The 16,188-nt window shown below is 50.1% G+C and overlaps 1 protein-coding gene across 18 annotated transcripts in view; it reads right to left on the reverse strand.

Moving 5' to 3' along the window:
* Positions 1–587: 587 nt before the first annotated feature.
* RAP1GAP2 (RAP1 GTPase activating protein 2) overlaps positions 588–16,188 on the reverse strand; it is an 84,846-nt gene continuing 69,245 nt past the window's right edge. For 15 of the 18 annotated variants that reach the window (XM_054084702.1, XM_054084703.1, XM_054084700.1 and 12 more), the window contains 14 exons: positions 15,568–15,668; positions 14,817–14,946; positions 14,310–14,465; positions 13,600–13,671; positions 13,094–13,180; positions 12,687–12,821; positions 9,207–9,344; positions 8,696–8,814; positions 8,262–8,375; positions 7,619–7,736; positions 7,093–7,219; positions 5,793–5,872; positions 5,560–5,601; positions 589–4,600 (listed from right to left, as the gene is read on the reverse strand). In XM_054084702.1, the coding sequence (XP_053940677.1) occupies positions 5,593–5,601; positions 5,793–5,872; positions 7,093–7,219; positions 7,619–7,736; positions 8,262–8,375; positions 8,696–8,814; positions 9,207–9,344; positions 12,687–12,821; positions 13,094–13,180; positions 13,600–13,671; positions 14,310–14,465; positions 14,817–14,946; positions 15,568–15,668 (1,386 nt within the window). In that variant the 3' untranslated portion in view covers positions 589–4,600; positions 5,560–5,592. Of the gene's footprint in view, positions 4,601–5,559; positions 5,602–5,792; positions 5,873–7,092; positions 7,220–7,618; positions 7,737–8,261; positions 8,376–8,695; positions 8,815–9,206; positions 9,345–12,686; positions 12,822–13,093; positions 13,181–13,599; positions 13,672–14,309; positions 14,466–14,816; positions 14,947–15,567; positions 15,669–16,188 lie in introns of all 18 variants that reach the window. The other 3 variants (XM_054084701.1, XM_054084707.1, XM_054084704.1) reach the window with 2 other exon arrangements.

Genomic DNA, 16,188 nt, shown 5'->3' on the forward strand with positions numbered 1-16,188 from the left:
CCTCCAAACAATAACAGCTTTTTTTCTTAGCATCCTGGGAGGAAGAGAACTGGGAAATTAGGGGGATTTGAAAGGAGCCTGAGGAGCTGGAGAGAGAAAATCCAATTTCATAGTTAGCTCACAGAGGACGTGTAAAGGCAGCCAAGATGCCAGAGTCTGATGACCCAAGGTAAGCTAAGCTGGTTTAGACAAACTGAATTGCTGCCTGTTTATTTTCTTTACCCAGTGTGAACTCATTGCTGACAGGGACTGTTTTACATTGAGCTTTATGTGGCACTAATTCCAGTTCAAACAGAACAGTTCACTTGATTAAAATTACTATGCATTTGTAATAGAGGAGCTGAGTCTTCCTCTGTTCATCCCATCCTAGCGTTACGAGCATCAGCAGAGGTTTAGAGCTTCTTGCGCTCTGATGCTCCTCTACTTCAGTTTTTGACTTTATGGGAGCTCACCCAGACTCACACCAGTAACAGCTCAGCGCAGGCTATGCCATCACATGGTTTTCACAGCAATGTAAAGATCTCTCTGTTCCCAAGGAGCTCAGTCACTTCATGGACATACACGACATAGTACACATATGGACACAAAATATGTTATTTATTGTGAATTTTGCAAAGACACAGTTAAGCAACAAAATATACATTTGTGAACCTTTAGTTTTATACATAACAAATACAATCTGCTACCATAACAATAAATTAAATGTACATTATTTACAATGACATAGGCCACCAGGAACTACAAAGCACTGCCTCTCTACATAAAAAATAAACTTTGTCAGATCCTTTTCTTCAAGATTTATTTTCTCTCTAGAAACTCTCTTCACATTCTAATGATATAAATCTAGCATTTTCCTTCGCAGGATATATGCAGTGCTACATTCATTAAAACATAATGAAAGCATGCTTTAGGACTTGGGAATGACAGGCTCTTTGCCAGCTCTAGTGGAACAGAAGTTGGAACATCAGCAAAGCAACATGAGTGCAAGGTGCGATCCGCAGAGGTGCTGAGCTCTGACCCACCACTGGCTTTAGAAGCAGTTGTCAGTGATAAGCACCTCTTGCAGTTGAGCCAAAGACAGCCAAGAAACCTCACCTCCAGTTAATAAGCCCATTTGTGCCAGCAATATATCCTGGCCCCCTCACCTGCCACTCCTGAATCCCCTCAAAACTCTGGAAAGAAACTGTTTGTGCTTAGGATCCTCCCTTTTTGCTCAGGAAAAAAAAAAAAAAAAAAAAAAAAAATAATGCACTTTCATGTTGTGCTTAAGTGTAATCCTCCGCTTCACTTTCTGGGATTTCAAGAAGATACAAGTACATGCTAAGAGCGTTTCTGAATAAAAGCCCAGATGGAGCAGCAGCTCACTGCCAGCTCTTCCTACCTGCAAACCGGTCTCTGCACTGGCAATGTAGGAGATGTTGACAGAGAGGAGCAGGGTTTCCTCCTTCCTCTGCTGTGCAGGCTCAGAGCCTGCAGCACCAGCGATGGGGAGCTGGATCTGCACCTGAGCTGCCTCTCCCTCTGATCAAGGTGATGAACTGGTCCAAGCCTGGCAACAGCCAGGGTGCAGCAGGAAGAAGTGGGGGACCAAAACCCTGACAAGAAAGGGAGCCAGCTCCCTGAGAGGAGATAAGAAACCTCCTGATGCAGCCGGGGTCTCCCCCGAGCTTCCCTGAGCCACCTTTTGAAGCCCTTTCTGCTCCCTGTGCAAAGTCACTTCCAAATCTGGTAGAAGTTATGTGCATGGAAATGGATCAGAAAGGAAAATGCACTGCCTAGTAATTTTAGTGTCAGTTAAGGATCTTTTCTTTTAGTTTTTTATATATAATCTATTTAAATCTGTTTTTTATATGTATATGTGTGTTTGTCACTTATAAGCACAAACCATTTTGCAGTATATATACAGAAACACCTTCATCCACCATTGGACATGCCAATGCCTCCAAAGTTTAACACAACCGCTGCTCCATCCCTGGCGCCGCTGCCACAGAACTCAGGGCTGAAAGGAGCACAGCTCGCACACAAGGCAGGGCAGGCAGGCAAACCCCCCTAGAGGCTGGCTAGCACAGGAGCTTTAACAGCCCAGCTTCTATAAGGGTGGTGCAGTATTTTTTTACAACCAGGAGTGCTTGAAAATGTCCCAAAGCATAGAGGAGCCGCTGGCAAACCTTGCACCAGACCTCAGCTCTGGGACCCATTGCCATTCCAGCAGGCTGGTGCAGGGAAACAGTTCTAATACACTGCATCTCTCTCCTTGAAGCTTCACACTGTCCTGTCTGCCTGTTAATCCCATAAGAATAACTGTACAAGTCAATCTAAAAGGAAAGTCACAGTTTCAAATGAAAAAAAAAAATAATCAAACACAGAAATGAAAACCCCAGCTGACAACAGCCACTGCATCTTCTGCTGAAAGATCTCACGGAGATCAACACTCCTGCAAATTACAACATCTACAGAATCAAGCAACTTCTCAAGAAAAGAAAGCCAAACCAAGAACAGATTCTCAGAGCAAGTCATTACCCCATCAGTATTTCATGGTGTGGCATAAGAAAACCAGATATAAAGCTTTTAAGAACAACTGGGGGTGGGTTTGAAGGTGATACTGAAGCATCATTGGACAGAATTGCTGAGCAGCAAAGTAGGTGGAACCTAGAGCTACCTATGCACCAGACTGGGCTATGCACACTGCGCTTCTCCTCCTTCAAAGAAAACCTCAAGATTTAAACTATATTTAAGTGTAACTCACTGAAAGCAGAAGGGAGGGTCCCCACTGGTAGTTACTTGTATTTCCTACTCCTACAGAGTGCACGTAGTGCCTGTGAAACTGTTCTCTGCCTTTTCTACAATTTGTTTTCCTCCTTTAATCTGGTTCCTCTCCCAATAGGGCTACAGCCTTGCCTTTTCAAATGGATGTTACATACACAAGTGGGACCATCCACATGAAGCAAATAGTCGTCGTGTCAGTACCATGCAGAGCTGCTTCAGTTTGGATTGGCTTGGCTTGACTCTGGTCCAGGGGAGGTGATAGGGAGGAGACGGGGTGATTGTTTGCTTTTGCAAGCACTTCTGCCCCCAGAGAGGTGCATCCCTGGGGAGCAGCCGCAGGAAAGTGGCCCTGGGAATTGTCTCCACGGCAGCTGCCCAGGGGCTGCTTCTGGGTGTGCAGTTCTGCACGTGTCTCCTAAAATTCACTGTCAGATACTTTTGTGCCCCTCAGAGCTCCAACTGTGCAGTTAACTTTGGCACTCAAAAGTTCTGTTTTCATTAGGAATCACGAACTCAAAGAACGGCTTTCCCTTGAGATTCAGAACCTTATTTTACAGGGGGTTTTGGAAAGGTCACAGATTGCGGTAAGGGGGAGGGAGCATCTCTGCAGCATTGCAGTGTATCCTTCAAAAAACAATATGGGAAATCAATAATCAGTGTGAAATTTATGGACAGACGTCAATAAACTTTAGACAAAGTTCCATAAAAGAGCAAAAGGATTTCTTGCATGTTGAGAGAGGTATTTTTGGGGAAAGGGCATTATAGGGAAGTCACCCTGCAGAATTCATAATCCTCATCTTTCAAAAAAGAACCAAAAGCACATTCAAAAGCAGAGGGACAGATTCTGCAAGGGGTGGAGCAGCCTAATGTCATCCACATCACTGGAGCATTCAAGGCATTCGCTTGCCTGGCAGTCCAATGCATTGGGTAAAGCAGAGCCCACAGGGTAAATTCACTCTAAGTACCAGTTCCGGTATCGAGATATACTACACTTTAGCTTTGGTTAATCTTTTCTAGGCCTGTGTTCAGAATTTCAGCCAGGGGAAAAGCAGGGAGACTGTATAAACCATCTCCCAAGGTGCGAAGAGAGGATCAGTCAGTCCCAGTCACCAGCTCTGCTCCCTGGTACCGGTTTGGATGCCCTCTTCTTGTGCCAGAAGCCATGTGAGCACAGAGTAAGAGACTGCATCGGCCTTAAAAGTTTTGTGACACGGGTAGTGAGCTGGAGGGGGTGGCAGGAGGAGGTCAGCTGGTGAGCAGCTACAGACCCCACCACCCCGCAGCACTGTGGAGGAAATATTGCCCAAATGGCAAACAATGGGGAGGGGCAACTGCCCTGGAGCCAAGCAAACACCCAATTTTGCCCTACCAACCACCCTTCCATAAAACAAACACAAAACCCCTCCTATAGGTTGCTGCAAATAAAGCATGGAGGCACCCAAACCACATGGCTGTATATCCTGTCGCCCTCTGCCCAAGAGGAGCCAGCCAGCAAGCTGGGAGCGGGGACAGATGGTGCCCACCCGGCACCCACCTGCTGCAGCACACAGTGGTGCTCAAAGGCGACACTGCACCATGGAGGGGGACATGATGTGGTTGGAGATGATCTCCTCCTGCGGTGCAGAGGGAGGGGATCGGGGCACAGGGGCGTTTGCTGGCAAGGGGTTCACCCAGTGGGAAGGTGGCTGGGTCCCTGTTCGGGCAGAGATGATGGCAAGGTGAGAGCTTCTTCCTGGTGCAGCTGAGAGGTGAGGGCACCCGGCTGCCCATGGCCTGGGTGTGCATTTTCCCACAGGATGTTGAAGAGTTTTCTCTTTGTTTAAACAAAAATTCTCTGCAAAGAAGAAAAGGATAAAAGTGTCAGAGACTATGTAAAGGAGAATATTTTCACCTCTGCACTGACAGCTATGAAGTGCCAGTCCCAGAGAGGGAGCGAGAGGGAACCGAAGCCACGGCAGCGTCCATCCTCCAGACACCAAGCCACGCACCACCCCTGGCTGGGAGATGAGGAAAGACTGAGGGGCTAAAAGTCACAGCTTTTTGAGACCCTTGCTTTCAGAAATGGAATTCCTCTCATTTTAGGTTTTATCGGCTAGAAAAGCTAGGAACTTCTTAGCGAAAACATTGATTTTGTGACATAGAAAGGCTCCAGGAACAGAAGCCTGTGAGAAAACCAGTAAATAAATACTTTGTGGCTTGCAAATGCTTCCTGTGTGAAAGCACCCACTCATGCTGGTGGCCCCACACACAGGCAGAAGCCATGCACTGGATGTCCCACCACCACCAAGAGCCCACGCTGACCACACTACATGCCTTTTGCATCTGCTCATAAAATCCACCTCATAAACTGCCTGGTTCCATCTGGCTTTTGGAAGGGGTAGGGACACCCGCTCTGCTTTCCCTTCCCAGCACAAAGCACAGCAAATTCCATCCTCTCTGACCAGACGAGCACAAGCGTTTCGCAAAGTGGGAAAAACTGAAACCTGCTGGGCTGTGGCATGTCCTCCCTGAGAGCAGGCAGCAGAGGTGCTGTGGGACCACCTCAAAGTACTTCAAAAGCAATGTGTGAAGCTAAACAGCAATGCTGATAGGCACAGACCCATGTATCATTAACCTCTACAGGTTCTCTCACTCAGTGCTGTCCTCTTCTTGCAAAAGCATTTAGGACGCTTTAGGATTTATTATTGATTACATATTGAATAATAAATGGTGCCAGTAGCCAACAATAGCTACACACGGTTGATCACAGATGAGCCAAGCCACCCTGCACAAAACCCTGTCCCAAACACTCACCTTTTACCAGTTTCCAACTACTTCTTCTTCCTGCTAGTGGCTCTAAACAAAAAACAGAATATAGGTTGGGTTGAACAGGCAAGAATCGGGAAATCCCTTCCCCTCCCTGACTGCCCCTGTGAGCTCTGCCTCCCCCTTGACCCTCCCACAAAGCCAGGACTGCATGCCCGCAGCTGGGCAGGGCAGGATGCGGCCACATAGCATCTTGCCCAGCCAGAGTTGCCAGCACCTACCATGCTGGAGCTGCCATGGCTGAGCTTATCGAAGCGAAACTTCAGGTTTGACCTTGGAGAGTTTCTGTTCTTTATATCTGCTGGAGGGAGGGGAAAAGCAAAGAAGAAAAATAATAACCTGTGAACAGAAATATTTGCTGAAGCTGTAGTGCTGACTGCACCTCGACCAGCATGACAACCAGGTATTTCAATACGCTATCAAGAGTGCTACCAATATTTAGTCTGTGTTGGTTGAATGTTTGGCAAAATCGGTACAATAAATGTTTTTGATGGAACAAATTGAGGCTTAATTACATTTCACAGCCTTTCTACTGGAAATGCCACTGAAAAGGCTACAAGAAATGACTGATTTGTATAATGTATGGGTGGGTTTCCATATCGTTGGCAGGAAAAATACAAAATAAACACTTTAAACATTAAAATGGGCTGGTTTAATAGTTCAGAAAAATCACTAATGAAATAAGGAGGAGGACCTGTGGGGTGCTGAGATATAAAAAGCCAGGCAGCCTGCACACTGCAGCCTAGCCTTCCCTCTTGTGTTCCCAATTACAGAGCTGTTCAGGGTGGATTTGTGGCTCCCTCGCTGTTTTGCAAACAACTCCTAGGTTCATAATGTGCGTTTTCATTTGGATCGTGGTGCTTTCTGGCAGGCATGCCACTGCTTGAGGAAATTAAAGCCACAGTGACCTGCGGGCAAGGGACGAGTGTTGCAGACATCCCCCAACCCTAGCGCGCCATTGCTGCAGAATGCACCAACAAAGGGCCATTTCTGCCAATTTTACCCTGTTGAACTGCACCTCATTTTGCAAATCGTCCGACTGAAATGGATGGAGCCAGTGGCACAGTGAGTTAGCAGCAGGAGTAATAGAGTCAAGGCCAAGGGAAGATGCTTGTTTATTAAATAATTTGTGAGTCATGGCTCAGTCCTTGGAGACAGCGAGTTTCCACGACTACTGCACGTCTGCCAGGGGAGAGGGGAGGGAAAAAAGCCACAGCAACAGCCACCTCTGTGTTTTAATTTAGAATTCCCAATGGAAATACAGAAATAAAGCACATGGGGCTACCTCCCCAGCACAGCCTTGTCAGGATCAGAGGTTTGGGAGAAGCTCGTCCCACAACCCATGGGAAGCCCATGGCTGCAGCTTCACCCTATCACCTTCAGCAGTGCCTACAGCCCAGATGAGGCTGGGGAGGAGGTTCCTCCATCCCAGAGCCACAGACCCCATCCTGATCCACTTCTATGGGACACTAGGGCCTTCCAGGCAGAGCTGTTGTCGCCCCCACCCTTCCCATGACCCACCTGTGGGGCTTCTGCTCATGATGACCGGAGTGGCCACAGTCCCTACACTTGGGCTCTCACTGCCAGGCGAGGCGCTGTAGACAAAGACATCCTGCTTGAACGGTGATGCTGTAGATGGCTGGCTTCCCTGCACGAGGAGAGATCAGGATATTGCTTTCTTCTGGGTAGCCAACTTTTCTTCCCACACCCTGCTGATGCCTCATTACATCCCAGCTCACCAGGGCCCCACAGTGCGCCCACACGAAGGAGAGCTTGTCCTGATGGAGCAACCTCCCAGCCCTGGTGTGCTGAGTGCACTCTCAGTGCTCACCAGAGTGCCCCATCAGGCAGCCTACCATCCTCCTCGCTGCACCCAGGGATGGGATTAAGCTCCTCAATGTCAGCAAGAAGGCAGCACTGGTGGCCACAGGACACTTCCCTCTGCACAGAGACCATCCAAGGTTCCAGAGGCAGCAGGAAGCAGAAGGACATGCTGAGCGGCAGGATCCTAAGCCCAAGAATACCACAGGGCAGGATTGATGCCTACCATGCTGTCGTACTCCTCCAGTGTCTCACTTTCCCCTGCTGTGCTGCTGAAGCTGCTGGTGCTTGAGGAGGAACGGGAGATGTTTGACCTTCCATTCTCTTTCAGCTTAATAAATGGCCTAAGAAGAAAGGCAAAACAAAATAGAGGTTACAAAATGGCTGTCACTCAGAAAGCCTTGTCCTTCAGAAAGCCATGTCCTTCAGGCTATGACAGCAGGGAAAGACCCTCCCGTGCACCCCCGGAGCAAAGCAGTTGCCGTAGGGACAAACTGAGTGGGTTGTTTCTGTAAATAACCATTTCCAAAAGCATGGGATAAAGCAGCTGGTGGGTGCCACCTTCCATGCTGACTTCCCGGTGGCAGTGAGGAACAGGGACCGTGGGCCTCCCACGCTCCTACGGCATGAGGGTTTGGGCAAATCTGTCACATACTGCTCTTTGCTCTTCTTCTTTTCAAAGATGGCTATTTTCAGATCATAAAGGAGCTGTGCTCATGAATCACCAGATTTTTTTTTTCCCCTTCCTCAATATCAAACTTATTTATAGTAAAACCTTTTGGTTTTGTTTGGCAAAGTCCCTGATGGACTGTGAGCTACAGGGTGACCTAAGCTCTGGTTTGAGGAGGACAGGGCTCCTCCTGGCTCACCTGTCTTTGTTGGGGCATATTTCAGGAGAGCTGGGGTTGGACAACGTTTCAGACTTCATCTCTTGAGAAGAATGCCCCAAATCTGGTGTCTTCTGGGCTCCAGAAATACTGTCACTAAGAACACAAAGAGACAGGTTGCACAAATTATACAAGAGACTTAAAAAGGATGGTCAAATTCCATTCCCTAACACCAAACGCTAAACTGCAAGAGTAACAGATGCTCTCCGGATACCACTGCTTTGATTTAAAACAGAAGGAAGGGATCCAAGGCACCATTCACTTCAACATGGCAAAACCAGCACTCATTGCTGGCTTATGTGGAAAGTGGAGGCTGCAACCCACATAAGGTCTCCAGCACCCATCAACAGCTTCTCTAATGTTTAACACGCAATAGAGGCTTCTAACCTTAGTGACTGGGACCATGTCCAACTTACCACCTTGTCCTGCTCTCTGCCTGGCTCTCAGACCCTGTGTGCAGGCGAGGGAACAGTCCTGACCGGCGCTTGATGGGGCTCCTGGACTGGTTCTTTGCAGCAGCTGCTGGTATGGGGGGCTGAAAGCACAGAACAGTCCAGGCTGGAGAGCAAAGCTCCTTTCCAGAAGCTCCTATGACTAAACATCCTACAAGGAATTATGCTGATCATAATTCTTAGCCTGTGCATCTAAAAAGCACGTAATGTCAGAATTCCTTTTGTATCTCCTTTGTACTTAAGGACTGAACACCCTAGGAAGCTAATATTTGGTTCTTCCACAAAACAAACCCAAATTGAACACAGCACTCATAAAATCACATTCTACTCAACTCTTCTCCTGGCCTTTACACTCATTGTCAGCTCAGGGGACTGCCAGACCACGGCAGCACAGGGCAGTGCCCTGTCAGGCTGGGGAGGGAGGGATGGAGGGAGGGATGGACAGTGGGATGGAGGGAAGCGTGGCTGCACTCACCGAGAAGGTGGTCTTAGTCACCTCGCCGCTGTTGTGCGCAATGCCTCCACTGAGGCTGCCTGGGATGCCACCACCATGGTGCTTCTTCTGGCTGCCCACCATTGTCTCCATGGAATGGCTGCGCACCCGGATGGCTCTCTGCAGCAGGAAGAGACAGTGGACAGCAGGTCATCACCACCCTGTGGGGCCAAAAACCCCAAATAACCTCCCAAGCTCCAGGTCCCCCCATCCAGGCACACCGGAGCATGATCTGCCTGGACTCCAACCCCAAAAGCCAGTATGCACCACCAACAATCCCATGAGAAACAGCAGCGCTGAGCAGCCCAAGGATAAGCCGCCCCTTGGAGACTGCACAGCCACACCAAGGTCAGGTTCTCTCCCCACTGCCTCTACAATGCCAGGTGCCAGGGCTGAGGACTGCAGCTACAGGACCAGGAGCTGCAGATATAAGCCCCATAGCCCTGCCTCCTGCCCAGCAACCGACTAACCGCCCAAAACCTAGCAGGAATGCGGACCACAGACGAGTCGTAAGCCAGTGTTTGGATGCAGATCCTCGTGATTCTCTCTGGACTCAGAGAGGATGGGTCCTGCGCAGAGCCTCCGACCCTGCCTGTACCTCTCCTGCACACTTATAGATTCTCCAACCTGCCCCAAAATACACCCAGAGCTGAAGGCTTCACAAAATTATTTCTGTTCTCCAGCATGCTCATGCTTGATAAATACGTTTAGCCTGAACCTCTGCTGCTGCTGGTTTGGCCCGTCCATCTCTGTGACAGCTTCACAGATGAGCTGCACAGCATAGTCACAGACTCTCCCTGCTCCCTTCAGTCTGCTTTTGTGCTGACCAACTCTCTTCACATCAGCTCCACTATCCAGAGGTCTGGGCATGTTTTCCTCTGGGCTGCCCTCGCCTGGGCTGCAACATCGAGTCTGGGCATGGCTTCCAGCTGGGAGAACCTTCACACATCTTGCTAGCACTCCAGCCTGGCACAGCTTCTCCTGCTGCATTCTGGTTGCTGGGTGCAGCAAATCATGACCACGACTACAGCTGTGCCACGTTCTTCCTGCCATCTAACCCCTTGGCCAAAACACCCGAGACCTCCTCCCTATACCCATATTTTAATTACTATAGTCACCATAGCAACGGGACCCCAAACTGGACTGTGATGCCAGTGTGCCAATTACTGGGAAGTTTCTTTCTTCAGGGAATTCTACAGAATTCCTTTTGAATTGCTACTGCTTGATCCACTGCACCCTGGCTATCTCTTCTCCAGTCCCTTGAATCCGAGCTCAAGGTAAAGAGATTGGATGCCCAACCCCTGGAAGTATTCGAGGCCAGGTTGGATGAGCTTTTGAGCAACCTCATTCAGTGGAAGGTGTCCCTGCTCATGACAGGGGGGTTGGAAATGGATGGGCTTAAAGGCCCCTTCCAACCCAAACCACTCTGTGATTGTATGATTCTATCGGAGGAAACAAGCCAACACAGGCCAGATTTCTAGAGATGCCTGGTACCCTGAGCCCTCGCCGTGCCCCAACCCACACCAAAAGCCCTGCGCCATTCCCTTCTGTGCATCCAGTAACAAACACCAAGCAAGAGTCCATCAGACCTGATTTATTAGTGTCAGCAATTCATACAAAATTTGACAAATGAAAGTAATCGGTTCATTGCTTTGCTGTCAGTAGCTCCAGTGGGCGCTCATGCCCTGCAGACAGGAAGGTTGTGCCAAAGCCATGGAGCTCTGCAGGACACCCCAACACCCCCTCCCCCAAGGAGGGCGGCCAGCAGCTCCTCTCCCTGTGACGGGGAGGTGAAGGCACCTCTGTAACATGCTCAGAGCCCAGTGGCCAGTCCCCGCATCACGCAGCTGAGGAGGAAGGGGCTGCAGGCTGGGTCGCAGATGTGAGGCACCAAGCAAAAATGAATCAGGGCTCACAGCTCTCTTATTTTGCATCTCTCCTCTCCTCTGTTCACTCTGACAGCATACGGTGGAGGACATACGCTAGGACACAGCCCAGCAGTGCAGTCCCAAGGTGGCTGGTCACATACAGCCCAGCCCAGCTCATGGAAAACACAACCTGCCCCAGCACACCCTGCAATGCCAAGAGAGACAAGTCCGCTTTTCTCATACACAAAAGACCATGCAAAATGTATTCTTTAACACCATCATCTTAGACACTGAAGTCAATACTGTGAGGTATGACTGCATAGCTTCTCAATTTATACAATGTATCTTGTACACCTCAGGACACACCTGAGCCTCCATCCTCACCTCTGCAGCGGGAGCCAGAAACAAACCCCTGAGAGCTCTCACCCCTCCTCTACAACCATCTCCCACAGGTGCCTCTTTCTGTACACCACAGAGCAATCTGTGCCTATAAAGCAACTTCAGTTGTCGTCTCCATACAGCCACAGCCAGGGCAGCTCTCCTCATCTGGGACAGGAACAGCTGCCCCACACTAGCACCCATCTCTGCTGCAAACGCAGCTAAAACAGCCTTTGCGTAGCAAAGCCAGCATAGCAGGAGCAGGATGGGGAGAGGCCTGGGAGAGCTGCACAGGCCAAAGCATGGCCACAGGCATCACCCACTGCAAGGACACAGTGCCCTGGCTTGCAGCTCTGCTGAACACCCATCCGTGAGTGCAGCCTGGATTTACAGGTGTCAGCCCTGCCAGCTGTCTCCCCGCTGCTGTCACAGGGCAGCCTCACTGGAGACATCTGGCAATGGCACAAGCCCCAAGACTCAAGTGTTGCCCCTCTGTCTCAAGAGGCATCCCTGCTGCCCAACTAGTCACTGTCCCTACCTCCAACAGTTGCTTTGTTTCATCCACATCATTTTATCTCATTCCTTTTTCTCCTCGCTTTTCTCTCAACCCACGCTCCCTTTCTCTTCCCTTAGACTCCTAATTCCCCCCAGCACACTCCCAGCACTGTTCACTCTCTCCACACTCAGCACCTCACGGCATGGCTCCCGTTTAACACAATGACAACCACCTCCCACTCACTTGGGATGGTGGCCAACGCAGACATCCTCCTCGCCAGCCCATCCCATAGCCAGAGCAGCACAGTGGGGACCACCAGTAGCCCAGGGACATGAACAGGACTTGTGCTGCAGCAGCAAAGCCCAACTGCAAGCGCAGTGTGTGCTGAGGTGCTGGTCTAGGACCAAGACCCCTCTGGAGACAGAGGAAATGCCATTGCACTCTGGCAGAGCAGGGGTCCAAAGGGGCTCCAGAGATGGGGAGGACTCACAACACCACAGCCACACCAGCCTGCATGTGCTCCCACTGGGACCAGCACAGGTGTTGCTGGCTGAGCAGCGGTGGTGGTGGTGGTGGTGAGCTCCTACCTCCTCCTGCCACCCTACTTCCAAGGGACACCTCTAATCCTCCAATGCCACTCATCTGCGTTTTCCATTAAAATATGCCTTCCAAGCCCTGGCTGCATTTTAAGTCTGCCATTAGCAAGGGATGGGGGTTTACCTTGAAAGACTCCAGAAAGCCTCCGTGACCCCCGTTCTCCAGCTTATCCTCCTCGGGCCCCAGTCCCAGCATGGTCTGTGTGTGCCCATGGAGCTCGTCGTGAAGGTTGTCCAACAAAGCAGCCCGTGTCCGGTCCTGGGGGAGCGAGAATGGGCTCAGCCAGAGACCTGAGGGAGGGGGCAGCGGTGCTGAGCCACGGGACAGCTGGCTTGTTCCCCTTCCAAGGGCACCACTCATCCCACAGGGCCCCACCACCGCCAAATGTGCCGAGACACATATATGCTTTGATCATTTGATCCTGCAAGTGCTGGCCCAGCGCAGCTGAGGAAAGGCGGCTTTGTGGAGGAATGCCAAGAGCCTCCCTGAGCCCGCTGCAACGCTGGACAAGGACGGGCAGGCAGCGTTACCTCCAGCTTCGCAAACTTGTCAGACTTGCAGCAGGCGTTCTCAGCGTTGATGAGCTTGGTCAGCAGGAACTCCCGGAATTCGGGGCTCTGAGGGAGAGAGACAAGGTGGAAAACACCAATACAATACTCTGAGTATCTCTGGTATCAGAGCTGTACCAACCCAAACCCAGAGCTCACAGCACCCTGCAGTCCCCTCTAGACGTGAAAACAGTGGTGGCAAATCCTAGATAGGGTCAGAGTGCCTTCCTACCCTGGCTGTCACCCCTGCACTGACACAGGTGCCCTGGCAGTGGAGCTGCAGGTGATGCCCTGCATGGGTTACGCTGTGAGATGGTGCACAGCCTCCTGCTCTACCACAGATCCCATGGGCCTCAGGAGAAATCAAAACGAATGCATCTAAGTTCCAGAAGCCATATTTTCCCTAAGCATGTGTGCTTGGAAACATCTCATATATACACATATTTTTTTTTTATGGCTTGGAACATGCTTTCCATCTCGTCTCTTACTTTCTGGAATACTGGCGGGCTCGGCAGGGGTGGGCCAAAAGAAGGGACATCTTCCCGGGCTGTGACAGAGACCTGTGGAGCCAAGAAAAATGTTATTCCCATAGGTGCAGCCAAGCAGCCCCCAAGCACAGCTATGTCCCTCTCCTGGAGAGTGCCCAGCATGGGGCAGGTGATGCTCGGACCACCCCAGCCTAGCCCCAGCACTGCTCCTTCCCCAGCCCTCATCAGACACCACTCCTCCTTTCATGAGAAGGTTAACCATGCACAGCTTTTTACATCTATTTATGAATTCAGTTTCCATTTGGTGCTCTAAGCAATGTGCTTTCAGTTTGAAAAGTTATGTCTTACTGCATGTCTTCATACAAAACAGAGGGAGAAGAGGGTTTATGCTACCTACACTTGGGCGACGTGTTAGACAAGTGTGAGCTGTTGTGAGGCTTATTCAAAAATCAGAGAATCAAAAATCTTTAGAAAATGAGCATGGTATTATACACGCACATATCGAATACACATATGTATGCATACACACACATTAGTGCATATAAGTGTGTGTATATATGTATGTTTAATTTACACACATCTACTCCAGTTAGGTATAATCCTGATGGCATCACTGAGCACACAGGCAGGGCAGCCGCTGGGCAGCTGCCTCCAGGCCTCCGCCTGAGATGCCGAAGCAAAAATCACATGCAAGTCAAGATTCCCCTCACCTTGTATGTCGTGTTGTCCGCCTCAGGGTTTTCCACCTGCACAACAATGTAGGCATGCAAGAAGTTGGAGGCGATCATGTCTGGGACAAATGGCGTGTTCTCTTCTTGGAAGATAATTGCCACAATGTCATTGCCAATGTGTCTCTTCCTCTGGAGCTAAGCAGAAATGGAAAACATTTGATCGGTAAAACCAGGCAGCTCAGCTCCCTCGGGAGCAAATGCCAGCTCTGGGCGCACAGGCTGCCGCACACTGGGAAGCCCATACACTGCCACCCAAACCACTGCCTACCAACCAAGGATGCCATAGTGGTGGGGAGCCCACACAGCCACCACCCACCAGCCAAGGATGCAGTGGCACCAGGAAGTCCACGTGGCTGCTTCCCATGCCCCCACCCACTGGTCAAGGATGCCACAGTGGTGGGGCTTGGTGGTTGGCAGCACTGGTAAGGGCAGCACCAGCATATCCTGGCTGAGCCACTTCCATGCAAGGAAGCTCATCTCTCTTACTTGTTGCATGTCTCCTTCGGTAAAAGGCAGCTTTGTAGAGACGTGAAACATTATCTCCCTGTCCCTGAACACTGTGTACACAGACTCTGCTCCAGTCTGCCCGTGGCTGACATCCAGGCCTCCTCGAAAGCTAGAGTTGAAGGGGAAGGCGGGGGAAAAAGGAAAAAATATTAATTGAAAGCTCAGCAGAGACTGCTGGCGGCTGTCAAGGACAGGGTAGAGAACAAACCATCTCATTTATCCCTATCTAGAAGTGAGCTAATGGGAAAGAACAAACCATGCGTCACGTATTGTAACCAAGCATCGCTGTCACCCATCTGAAATTCAGGATGTGGGGCAGAGCAGTGGCCAGAGCCAACCGCAGCCGTGGGTGCCACTCGTGGCAAGCTGCTCGTGTCTGCCAGCCCATGGCCCTTGCCAGCACCCAGGGGTCTCTGCCCACACCACTGGACAGAGCACTTTTCCATATGAAGTTCCTTTCCTCTGTGACTGAATCTAGCCAGATTTTCTCACTATCTCAAAACTGCAGGAAAGGAAGTTCTTCTCTCTTGGCAGCTCTATTTTTTTTTTTTTTTTTTTTTTCAGAAAACTCCCCCAGTTTTGCAAGACAAGCCAAAGCTAAATTTGCTTCTGCTCTGTACATCCCGCTCATGAGTGAGATGACTTCTGTTCTCACATAGTAGATATTTTTACACATGACATGGTCTCTCGTTAAATGTATTTGTAAAATCATTCTTTTTATTTAACTTACCCTTTGAAGTCCTGGAGTGTTATAGTGTCTCCTAGAAAATTTAAGAAGTTCTTGAAGGCAATGCTCTCTTCATTATTCCCAAACAACTCCTCCTCTTGGGTCTACAAAACACAGGGAGCATCTCTTGAGAGCCTGGCCCTGCCTGTTTTCATCAAGCAGCCCACCCAGGCTGCACAGTACCCACTGACACTGGTTGTTGGGGGAAGAGGGTGGGTTTATCTATGGCTCTGCCCCACAGCATCAGTCTGACAGAGCTGCAGAAGCCCCAGTGCCGCCTGAGCCAACTGTGACAAAAGTCACCATTCCCCATCAGCCACCACACACCAGGACGGCCCTGCACTCTTAAGGACCTCCCAATGCAGCTCTCCTCTGCCACGTTACGGATGATACAAGCACAGTGACCACAAGCACCACTAACAAGAAAGGTCCCTTTGAAATGTGATTTCTGCATGCCCCCTCCCCAGCTTTGAGAACCTTCTTAAAAATCAAACCTTGCTATCAGCAAGAGCTGCTACCACAACAGAGAAAAGAACACGTCCTGCCCCAGCGCTGATGGCAATTTCTGCTCCTGCCACCTCCCTCCCAGTGTGCAACCCCCATTCTGGGGTACCACGCACAGCC

This window comes from Cuculus canorus, chromosome 20 (assembly GCF_017976375.1).
Source record: "Cuculus canorus isolate bCucCan1 chromosome 20, bCucCan1.pri, whole genome shotgun sequence".
NCBI classification, from domain to species: domain Eukaryota; kingdom Metazoa; phylum Chordata; class Aves; order Cuculiformes; family Cuculidae; genus Cuculus; species Cuculus canorus.